The 12,366-nt window shown below is 48.4% G+C and overlaps 1 protein-coding gene across 2 annotated transcripts in view; it reads left to right on the forward strand.

The window, feature by feature from the left end:
• LOC141075750 (uncharacterized) overlaps positions 1–12,366 on the forward strand; it is a 54,859-nt gene that overhangs the window by 25,876 nt on the left and 16,617 nt on the right. For both annotated transcript variants that reach the window (XM_073562895.1, XM_073562896.1), the window contains exon 3: positions 12,188–12,249. In XM_073562895.1, coding sequence (XP_073418996.1) covers positions 12,188–12,249 — 62 coding nt within the window. The remainder of the gene's footprint in view (positions 1–12,187; positions 12,250–12,366) is intronic.

Raw genomic sequence — 12,366 nt, forward strand, 5'->3', positions numbered from 1 at the left:
AAAGCAGCTGTTATCCCCGAGACCTGTTGTCTGTGGCGATTCTATCGGCTGTAGACGCTGCGTGGGGGCGGATAACAGTGAACGGAATGGCCCCATGCCAGGGCTGATGCACATTCATCACACACATACTTCCAATGAAGGACGTCCTTGGGAGGATATGGCCACTTACTAAAGACTATCGAACCAATACTCGTAAAGTCCATGGCTCTACGGTACGCAGACTGTTCCAGCACGGAGCACGGGTTGCATCGATATTGTATTTTATTAGAGATTTTCTTGCTCGTCAGTTCATCCTCGGGAAGTAAAGGGGATCTGTCACCCATTTGAGCTGCCGGCACTGACATCAGGGACTTGTCTACAGCATTCTGTAATGCTGTAGATAAGCCCCCGATGTAACCTGAAAGAGAAGAAAAACGGGTTATAATCACCCTGGGGGCCGGTCCTCCGATGGGTGTCTCGGTCTGGTCCGGCGCCTTCCATCTTGCAGCGATGACGTCCTTTCCTTCCTCACGTGGCTCCTGCGCAGGCGCACTCCCAATAACACCAGGGTGGTATGCTGCCACCAGTTCCACGTTAGATATAAGCCCGGTCCGTTACCAAAGCCTATATCGGGTCAGAAGCCAACCCCAGGTAGCGTATAAGTACTAGCCAGACTCACAGATGTGGGAAATTGGGATTCGAGATATAAGAGCAGCCCAAAATTGATATCTTAATTGGTGAAAGGTACACTAGATAATACAGATATATACAGAGTAATATCCAGAGATTACAGCCAGAGGTGCAGATACAGGGAGGGCACAGGATGGGGCAGCAGTAAGCTGGATAATACAGATATATACAGAGTAATATACAGAGATTACAGCCAGAGGTGCAGATACAGGGAGGGCACAGGATGGGGCAGCAGTCAGCTGGATAATACAGATATATACAGAGTAATATCCAGAGATTACAGCCAGAGGTGCAGATACAGGGAGGGCACAGGATGGGGCAGCAGGCAGCTGGATAATACAGATATATATACAGAGTAATATACAGAGATTACAGCCAGAGGTGCAGATAGAGGGAGGGCACAGGATGGGGCAGCAGTCAGCTGGATAATACAGATATATATATACAGAGTAATATACAGAGATTACAGCCAGAGGTGCAGATAGAGGGAGGGCACAGGATGGGGCAGCAGTCAGCTGGATAATACAGATATATATACAGAGTAATATACAGAGATTACAGCCAGAGGTGCAGATAGAGGGAGGGCACAGGATGGGGCAGCAGTCAGCTGGATAATACAGATATATATACAGAGTAATATACAGAGATTACAGCCAGAGGTGCAGATAGAGGGAGGGCACAGGATGGGGCAGCAGGCAGCTGGATAATACAGATATATACAGAGTAATATACAGGGATTACAGCCAGAGGTGCAGATACAGGGAGGGCACAGGATGGGGCAGCAGGCAGCTGGATAATACAGATATATATACAGAGTAATATACAGAGATTACAGCCAGAGGTGCAGATACAGGGAGGGCACAGGATGGGACAGCAGTCAGCTGGATAATACAGATATATACAGAGTAATATACAGGGATTACAGCCAGAGGTGCAGATACAGGGAGAGCACAGGATGGGGCAGCAGTCAGCTGGATAATACAGATATATACAGAGTAATATACAGAGATTACAGCCAGAGGTGCAGATACAGGGAGGGCACAGGATGGGACAGCAGGCAGCTGGATAATACAGATATATACAGAGTAATATACAGAGATTACAGCCAGAGGTGCAGATACAGGGAGGGCACAGGATGGGACAGCAGTCAGCTGGATAATACAGATATATACAGAGTAATATACAGAGATTACAGCCAGAGGTGCAGACACAGGGAGGGCACAGGATGGGGCAGCAGTCAGCTGGATAATACAGATATATACAGAGTAATATACAGAGATTACAGCCAGAGGTGCAGATACAGGGAGGGCACAGGATGGGACAGCAGTCAGCTGGATAATACAGATATATACAGAGTAATATACAGAGATTACAGCCAGAGGTGCAGATACAGGGAGGGCACAGGATGGGGCAGCAGTCAGCTGGATAATACAGATATATACAGAGTAATATACAGAGATTACAGCCAGAGGTGCAGATACAGGGGGGGCACAGGATGGGGCAGCAGTCAGCTGGATAATACAGATATATACAGAGTAATATACAGAGATTACAGCCAGAGGTGCAGATACAGGGAGGGCACAGGATGGAGCAGCAGTCAGCTGGATAATACAGATATTTACAGTGTAATATACAGAGATTACAGCCAGAGGTGCAGATACAGGGGGGGCACAGGATGGGGCAGCAGTCAGCTGGATAATACAGATATATACAGAGTAATATACAGAGATTACAGCCAGAGGTGCAGATACAGGGAGGACACAGGATGGGACAGCAGTCAGCTGGATAATACAGATATATACAGAGTAATATACAGAGATTACAGCCAGAGGTGCAGATACAGGGAGGACGCAGGATGGGACAGCAGTCAGCTGGATAATACAGATATATACAGAGTAATATACAGAGATTACAGCCAGAGGTGCAGATACAGGGAGGACGCAGGATGGGACAGCAGTCAGCTGGATAATACAGATATATACAGAGTAATATACAGAGATTACAGCCAGAGGTGCAGATACAGGGAGGACGCAGGATGGGACAGCAGTCAGCTGGATAATACAGATATATACAGAGTAATATACAGAGATTACAGCCAGAGGTGCAGATACAGGGAGGGCACAGGATGAGGCAGCAGTCAGCTGGATAATACAGATATATACAGAGTAATATACAGAGATTACAGCCAGAGGTGCAGATACAGGGAGGGCACAGGATGGGACAGCAGTCAGCTGGATAATACAGATATATACAGAGTAACATACAGAGATTACAGCCAGAGGTGCAGATACAGGGAGGGCACAGGATGGGGCAGCAGTCAACTGGATAATACAGATATATACAGAGTAATATGCAGAGATTACAGCCAGAGGTGCAGATACAGGGAGGGCACAGGATGGGGCAGCAGTCAGCTGGATAATACAGATATATACAGAGTAATATACAGAGATTACAGCCAGAGGTGCAGATACAGGGAGGGCACAGGATGGGGCAGCAGTCAGCTGGATAATACAGAGATATACAGAGTAATATACAGAGATTACAGCCAGAGGTGCAGATACAGGGAGTGCACAGGATGGGGCAGCAGTCAGCTGGATAATACAGATATATACAGAGTAATATACAGAGATTACAGCCAGAGGTGCAGATACAGGGGGGGCACAGGATGGGGCAGCAGTCAGCTGGATAATACAGATATATACAGAGTAATATGCAGAGATTACAGCCAGAGGTGCAGATACAGGGAGTGCACAGGATGGGACAGCAGTTAGCTGGACAATACAGATATATACAGAGTAATATACAGAGATTACAGCCAGAGGTGCAGATACAGGGAGGGCACAGGATGGGACAGCAGTCAGCTGGATAATACAGATATATACAGAGTAATATACAGAGATTACAGCCAGAGGTGCAGATACAGGGAGAGCACAGGATGGGACAGCAGTCAGCTGGATAATACAGATATATACAGAGTAATATACAGAGATTACAGCCAGAGGTGCAGATACAGGGAGTGCACAGGATGGGACAGCAGTTAGCTGGACAATACAGATATATACAGAGTAATATACAGAGATTACAGCCAGAGGTGCAGATACAGGGAGGGCACAGGATGGGACAGCAGTCAGCTGGATAATACAGATATATACAGAGTAATATACAGAGATTACAGCCAGAGGTGCAGATACAGGGAGAGCACAGGATGGGACAGCAGTCAGCTGGATAATACAGATATATACAGAGTAATATACAGAGATTACAGCCAGAGGTGCAGATACAGGGAGTGCACAGGATGGGACAGCAGTTAGCTGGACAATACAGATATATACAGAGTAATATACAGAGATTACAGCCAGAGGTGCAGATACAGGGAGGGCACAGGATGGGACAGCAGGCAGCTGGATAATACAGATATATACAGAGTAATATACAGAGATTACAGCCAGAGGTGCAGATACAGGGAGGGCACAGGATGGGACAGCAGTCAGCTGGATAATACAGATATATACAGAGTAATATACAGAGATTACAGCCAGAGGTGCAGATACAGGGAGGGCACAGGATGGGGCAGCAGTCAGCTGGATAATACAGATATATATACAGAGTAATATACAGAGATTACAGCCAGAGGTGCAGATACAGGGAGTGCACAGGATGGGACAGCAGGCAGCTGGATAATACAGATATATACAGAGTAATATACAGAGATTACAGCCAGAGGTGCAGATACAGGGAGGGCACAGGATGGGACAGCAGTCAGCTGGATAATACAGATATATACAGAGTAATATACAGAGATTACAGCCAGAGGTGCAGATACAGGGAGGGCACAGGATGGGACAGCAGGCAGCTGGATGGGTCACGTTACCGCTCCTTATCACTTGCGGATGGAGGGAAGCTCTCGTATCCACAGGCACCTTCTTAGTTTCTGGTCCATCTCCACATGTGCTTCCATGTCTGAACAATAACACTGGCTAAAGTTGTGTAGCTAGCTTTTAACCCCTAGCTCGCCCTCTCCCCATATTTCCCACCGCTCCTCTAGTCTGAACTGAATTCACCTCCCTTGACCTCCTATCTGAAATAATTCCCTATATCTAGGATGGGTCAAAACTTCCTAGTGGGAGGTCCAAATGGGACGATTGACGTCTCAACAGGTTCTTTGGGGCTGGACCGATATGGAGAGTCCAAACTTGGGTCGGCTAAGTGGTTCTGGAGAGCCTGTCTCAATAGCTCAGTATCTGGGACCGCTAGAGAACGATGAGACACAGGGGTGTGTGTGGAGGGCTCCCAGAGTTCTGGTGGTATATTGGACTTAGGGTCCCGTTTCACATAGCTATGCTCAAGCGATCCCGACAACGATATGACCTGGTAAGGATCGCTGGTGCGTCGCTACATAGTCACTAGTAAGCTGTCAAACAGGAAGATCTACTCAACGACGCAGCAATGATACGGCGATCCATATAACGACCTCGGCGGTCGTTGGGACCTGGTCACACAGCAGCGATTCTGACGACTCACGCCTGGGTTCTGAGTCGCCAACGAGGTCGCTCGTCGGCGTCAAACACAGCGATGCGTGCTGGCCAGCGGGACACCAACGATCAAAAAATGGCCTGGGACATTCAAGCATGATCAGCGATATCCAGCGGGGGGGGGCTGGTTGCCGCTATGTGTCACATGTAGCAAGATCGCTGGCGAGGTCGCTGTTGCGTCACAAAACCTGTGCACAGTACTCTCATAACTGTGTCGGTGCCTAGCCGTCTATGCCTTCCATCGATAGCTCATTGATGTTGGTCGCCTTGAGCAAAAGACAACAGGGGATCCCAGCTTTGTTCCTCCTTGTCAGGAATTTGTGGGGGGGTGAGTTTGCCCTCAGTTGTCAGGAATTTATATATTGTATATGTGGTGGGATGATACATAAATCCCCACAACTTATGTTTTCACTTTCAGTTCCAGTTTGGAACTTACAGCTCTCTGGTGCCCCCCCCTTACCCTCAGGTCAGTCAGGGAACTGCACCTTGGTTAAGTAGTCGCCGGAAAGGCTGCCTGGTTGCGTCCTGGTTATTGGGCACTCTGCAATGAGGGCGGAATGTGCAATAGCCCTGATATGGGGCCATTCTCTTCACTGTTATCCACCCCCATGCAGTGTCCACAGCCAATAGAATAACCACAGACAACAGGTCTCGGGGATAACAGCGGCTTTACTTCAGCAGAACGGGGAGAAATAACATGGAGTTATGGGAACAGCTCACGTGGGGAATCCACGGCCCGTACAGATCAGGATTGGGTTCTGACACAGAATTGAGGTTCTGGAGCTTTAAGACCCTGTGTTAGTTAGGAGCAGGACCTGCAGGTAATTATAAGAGAATTCATAGTCTCTTGGTGGCATAAAGGCAGAAGAGGGAATATACGGAATATACAGACCTGACATCCCGGATTCATGTCCTCAGCCGGTCACGGTACGGGCAGAAATATACTGGAAGTAAATAGCGGATAATTTGCGGTGAGGTGGGGGACCCTCGATTTCCTTAACACGCGGAGCAATGGGTTCTGTACACATCTAGTGAGACCTAATGCTGGAGAAACACGCCCTAAACCGGACAGCGGGGACCCAGGGTTAAAAAAAGGGTTAAATGTCTTCAGCCATTTTGGCTGTCAGTCAGGGGAAGATCCAAGGCATTAGTCTTGAGATGAAGAGAAGGATGAACCTCCAGGCTTGGAGACCCCTCACATGAGGTCTGCTCTGGGTCACATCTTGAACCAGACTCCTCAGGGAACCTTCCAGAACCCTGTTTTGTCTCCACAGAGACTGGAGGTAGCTCCTCCCATTGATCCTTGGTGACGGGTCACCGACCAACAGGACAACTCTCAATTCTTGTCAGACTTCACATTGTGAGATTAATATATAAATCATGAATATATGAGATTGGTGAGTAATGGATTCATTTACACCATATAACAGTAGAAGGATAACTTAGGGGTGAGTTGAGGTGTAAAAAAGCTACTCACGGTCCAGGGTTACTTAAAGGGGCATACCCAATCTGGACCAGGTCACTACAGTATGTATATCACCCGTCTCAGGCAGGAAATACACACACACACACACACACACACACACACACACACACACACACACACACACACAAACAAACCTCTGATCCATCACTGCCAGTGTTTCCCAATACCACCAGGGACAGTTATGATTGGGTCACCGAGGAGGAGAGCAAGCCCAAGCTAAGCCACAGAAAACCAGAGAGGTTGGTAACTAAGCAGATTGCAGACCCCTGATCCTATCCACACAACTAGCAGTAGCCGTGGAGTGTGCCTACGATGATCCTAGACGCCTAGGCACAGCCGGAGAGCTAACAGCCTAAAGCAAGAAAGGGGAAATCTAAACTGCCCCGGAGCAGACCCCAAAGGAATAGATAGCCCCCCAAACATATACTGTCAGTGAGACAAGATGAAAACACACACACAGGTAGGAAAATAGACTGAGCAAACGATGGGGCCCACACTGACTAGACAGGACAGGAAAGGAAAGACACTGTCTGCAATCACGCAGAAAACCCTGCAAAAAGTCCAACACGTCTGATTCAAAAAATACTGAAGTCACACGACTTCGCCCACTGTATCAGCACTCTGGTATATACTGAAAGCAGAGCAAAAAGAGGCCAATCTAACTGAGGACAAAAACAAACTGGCACAAGCAGTAACATATGGATGGTGATTCAGCACAGCCCCAGCTGGAGCTGGCTGAACCACAAAAAACTGAAATAGACAAAACCAGATCAAATGTAAACAAAATAGCAAATGAGCACTTAGCTGAGCATGCAGGGACTGAGCTGGAAACTAAGACCTCAGGAGGCAGGAAAAAATCACCAGCAGGGATAGAGGGAGTCTACTGTCTTAAATTCCAGTCTGAAACCCCAGATCTCCAATCGTCGTCCTCATTATCAGGTGGCAAGCATCTGTTAATCAGATCAGCTTCATTACCTCTAGTAACCACCAGAGGGAGCCCAGAAAGAGAACTTGCAACCCCTCTGTCAATTTGACCAGCTCCACTACCTTCAGTAGTAACCAGAGGTAGGCCAGAAAGCGAATTCACAACCCTTTGCTGCCACCAGTTCCTTGTTTGATACTAGCTTATATCGGGTCAGGAACCAACCCAATAGGTAGCATAATTTGGTGACAGAAATCCTCTGGAAAAGCTCCTCTATCACTGGCAAAGAGACCAGGGGAGCCTTGGGAGCACTCCCTGACTTCCCCACTCTGACACGTGGTTCAGGAGAGGCAGTAGTTAGTTAAATCTGTCCCCAATTTGGGCCAATTAAAGTGTTGACAGCTGGGCCTTAGTTTTGCTGATCCCCAAGTGTCCAGCAAGAGGAATCTCATGGGCACCCCTATTCTGATAGGGAACAACCAGCTGTCTTTCACTCAACCACTCCTGTTAGGATTTACTGGGAACCATCTGCCGGTACAACCTTGCTGGCTCCCAGAAAACCCTCTCCTTATCAGTCTCAGAGGAGGGCTTCTCGGCGAGGTTTCTCAAGGCCTCCAGGTTAGCATCTGAGGGCCGAGCTGCCTGGAACTCCTGTGTGGGGGCAACCAGAAGTGATGTTAAGGTCCCTTCCTTACGGGGAACCTCTGGGACCTGCTCTGGGTCCGTCGCTGGTTCAGTCATCCCTCTGACCAAGGAGGGTTCAGAAGTCAAGGCGTTCCCTGCATTCTGGGAACTCTGACTGTGGGTGACAGTGGCTATGTAGACTGTCTCCCCAGGGAGTACCACAGTCCCATCAGCCTGTTCAGCCATGGGTAATACCTTCTCATCCACCCCCATTACCTCAGGAGCAGTGCTATATATGGGGCAGTAACCTTTGGCCAGGTCACCTTCCGTTGTGGCACTGGTCAGTTGCACGGCATCACCTGCTTCATGGTTCCCGTGCCTCTCCCCATTTCCCTTAGCACTGTCGCATGCTCCTGTTAGGGGTTCTTCAGGCAGATCACCCTGTAGTATGAGATGGCTGAGTACTCCTGTACCTTCAGATACATGATCATTGTGCATGCTTTACCTCATATTCACATCATTAACATTACCCTCAATATCCAATTGGGGAGGGGTGTCGGGGACATAATACGCAACAATCGTCCCAAAATCAGTTCAAAACGAAATGTGTGCGGGCAAGTTTTCGGACCACTCCACTTCACCCCGTTCCCGGCACCCCAATCTATATAAAAGCCTGGGCCATCGGCAAGGGACAGCTTACGCCCCAATTCCTGGTGACAGGGTTTTCCCCAGAATAATCTTTTCAGGGGCCAGCAGATCGGGTTGGATGAGGGTTCGTTCGGCCCCAGTGTCCTTGAGGCCTATAGCAACCTTGTTCCCCATGGTGACTTCCTGCAAATGTTCACAGGAAACCCACAAAACGAACTGCTGTATTAGGCCTTGAGGCCTTGACCTAGGGGGTTCTTCTGCTTCTCCGGACAAGTGGCGCTGAGATGTCCAGTCCAATTGCAGGAATAACGCGGGGTTCGGATGTAGGCCTGGCATGGCAAAGGGGACAAGGCCTCCGGTGAGTCGGCTGGCAGGGGTACTGAGGTTGGTTGATGGCTTACCCCCTTTCTAGCTAGTGGTGACCGACTTCCGCACCTCCGGTTTACGGTTGGCCTCATAGGTGTGGACGATCTGCGCTGCTTTGTCCGCGTCTTTTGGCTCCCGGACCATCGCGAACTGTCACATCTCAGCCAGACAAAGATGCAGGAACTGGTCTTTTATCAACAGGTCCTTCAGATGCTCAAAGGTGATAACTGACAGTCCTTGGATCCACTTGTCAAAGTGGGTTCTGAGTCCATGCACCACATCACTGTAGCTGTCGTGTGGGCCACATTGAAGGTTCTGAAACTTTTTTACGATAGACGTCAGGAGTCAGTTGGTACTTTTTATCAGGGCCTGTTTGATGGCCTCATAGTTTCCCTCTTGGTCTCCAGGAAGAGAAGCAAACACCTCCAGCACTTTTCCTTTGAGCCTTGGGGTTAAATATCGGGTCCATTGGTCCTCGGGCAGCTGTTACTGTCTGCAAGCTTTTTCAAATCCTCGCAGAAAAATGTCCATGTTCCTGTCCTTTTCCATCACAGGAAAATGCTATGGCCGAGGTTTAAGGAACTGAGCCATGCTGGACTCGCTGCTGAGCTGGCGAGACCTCTGCCCCTGGATCCGGAGCTCTCTGACCTTTCCCTGCGCACGGATGTACTCTGCTCTGCCCTCAACAGGGCAGAGAATTACGCCTGTGCAGGAGGACGACAGGAAGCAAGGAAGAGGACGTCATCGCTAGAAGATGGGAGGACCCGGACCGCGACACCCATCGGACCGAACCGCACCGGTGAGTATAATATAGTCAGAAAATGTACGCCCCTTTTTGAAGAGTTATTAAAAACCTTCTACGTGCCATATCTTTTGCTGTGGGGCTCAGAGTGATGGCAGGTGGATTATATTTTCTCTTAAGAAATTATCTTTCATTTAAGACCAAACATGAGGTCTCTGTGTGGTACTGGAGGGCAGAAACCCTTTCCTCGGTTTCTGATGACCCTAGAAGTTGCCAAATGTTGTCGGGCGTAGCTTTAATAATACCGATCCTGAAAATGTTTCCTGCCTCTAGGATTGTGTGTTATTAAATTTTGAGTTTAAATAGACAACAGAGAGTTTAAATCCATGGCGAGAAGAACTTTTAACTAATCAGGGTCATAAAATGACCATGTGTTGAAGAGAAGGGACCGTGTCTCACAGAGCACAGTGAGGGATGGGGGAGGCTGCGAGAGGAATTGTTTGTGAAGCATGTCATTCACAAACCAAGGATATGGAACAGGCAGCCCTGGCTGAGTGCTTTGGTTATTTAGGCAATAACTCATATTTTCCTGACACTCTTCACTTTATTTAACACATGGCCTCTAATTTTCTGGCCTTATGGCATGTTCCTGTTCGTTCAGGAATTTGTGTACTTATCTCATGGGTGGGGGCCACAGTTCGGGAGTAGGGGGGACATCTCTGGACAATACATTGGGCCTGGAATTAAGTAATCAAAATGGAGTCTCACTCGTCCCTCACACCTCCGCCTTGTGTAGCGTTGGAGAGGCCTCCGCCCCGTGTGTGGAAACATGGGGGTTGACAGATGCTTTGGTCTGCTAGCTGAAACCACATGGACCAGGGATCGCCCCACCATACGCGTAACGCTACTCTGACAACACAGGGTGAGGGTAGTGTGGCAATACTTTATTAAACCACAAACAGGCAAATAACTTATAGACAAGCCCAGCAAAATAACCAAGATGGTGCACATTAGTCTCTCCCTTCCACTGACTTGCCAGGATAAGAGTAGCTGTGACTTCTGGGCCACCAGGGCCAACTACCCCACCTGTAGCACGCTCAGAGAGAAGGTATCGACAAGCTTGGGAAGATGACAGTCCATTCAGGTACAAGGCCGATTGACCGGAAGGTCACACCTGGCTTCTACGAACATTTCCACTGAGCCAGGTGACTGGTTGGTCCCATTCCTGGCTTTCACAAACATATCCATGGGTCAGTGATGGTCCATGGAGCAAATCTGCATTCTTCCAGCCGGGGCTGTGTTCCCCTAACCTGGCATCCAGTAGAAAGACATCTGTGTCCCTCGTGAGGAAGCCATGAGGTCTTGACTGCTGTCCTATAGAGTCTCCAGTTCTTTGAATCTCTGGAGCTCTTGGATGTCTGGAGTTACATCTGTCTCATGTTACAGAGGCATATAACCTGTTTTTATAGTTAACTGTGCTTCACCAGCATTCACAGATAAAGGAGAAGAATGGAGAGGAGACCAACTCACATTAATGTAATCTATTTGCATAGTTTTTCCTCCTCTGTCCACAAACTGGCTGGCCTGGGCAATGTTTACTCAACATATCAGCAAACATCATTGTTACATGACCCTGCATGAAAGAGGAGGAAACATTTCAGACTCTTGCCTAACTAAAGAACAAAAAAATTCATAAAGAAACATAGATAACAGTCTATTCTTTCTGGCTTGCTTAAAATAGACATCTGGTTAATTAAGATATAATGCTGTGTCGTCACACCATGCATATGCTTGCGTATCGGATACATACGCTTATGTACCCCATATGTAAGTGTATGTATGCCACATGTACGCCATATGTAAGTGCATGTACTCCACACATGCCTCATACGTAAGCATATGTACCCCACACATAAGTGTATGTACCCGATATCAGTGTGGATAATAATGACAGCTCACCACTCTCACAGGACCTCCTGCAGCTACATGGAGGGAAAACTCCAAGAAACTTCTGTGAATGTTACAGATTATTCCGTTTTGTCGCTGTGACCACGCTCCCTCGGAGACTCTGGAGCACCGGACACTGTGACCATATAATGAATTACATAAAAGTAGAACCCAACAAACCATGAAGGTCTGTCCTCCGCTTTACCTGGCTCTGTATCTGTGCGATGTCTTTCATGTCTTTCTTCCTGTAGGCGCCTCTGCTGGATTCTAAACGAAGCATGAACCTCGGCATCTTCTTGAAGCAGTTCAAGAGGTAAGACTGAGGAAGCGTGGCTGGGGGAGCGCATGACTGAGGGCGCGTGGGAGGGAGGCCGAGGACGCACATGACTGGGGGTGCATGGCTAAGGGGTGTGAGGGGTTGCCAAGGGTG

This window comes from Dendrobates tinctorius, unplaced genomic scaffold (assembly GCF_039654945.1).
Source record: "Dendrobates tinctorius isolate UK_male_01 unplaced genomic scaffold, ASM3965494v1 ptg000369l, whole genome shotgun sequence".
In the NCBI taxonomy this organism is placed as follows: domain Eukaryota; kingdom Metazoa; phylum Chordata; class Amphibia; order Anura; family Dendrobatidae; genus Dendrobates; species Dendrobates tinctorius.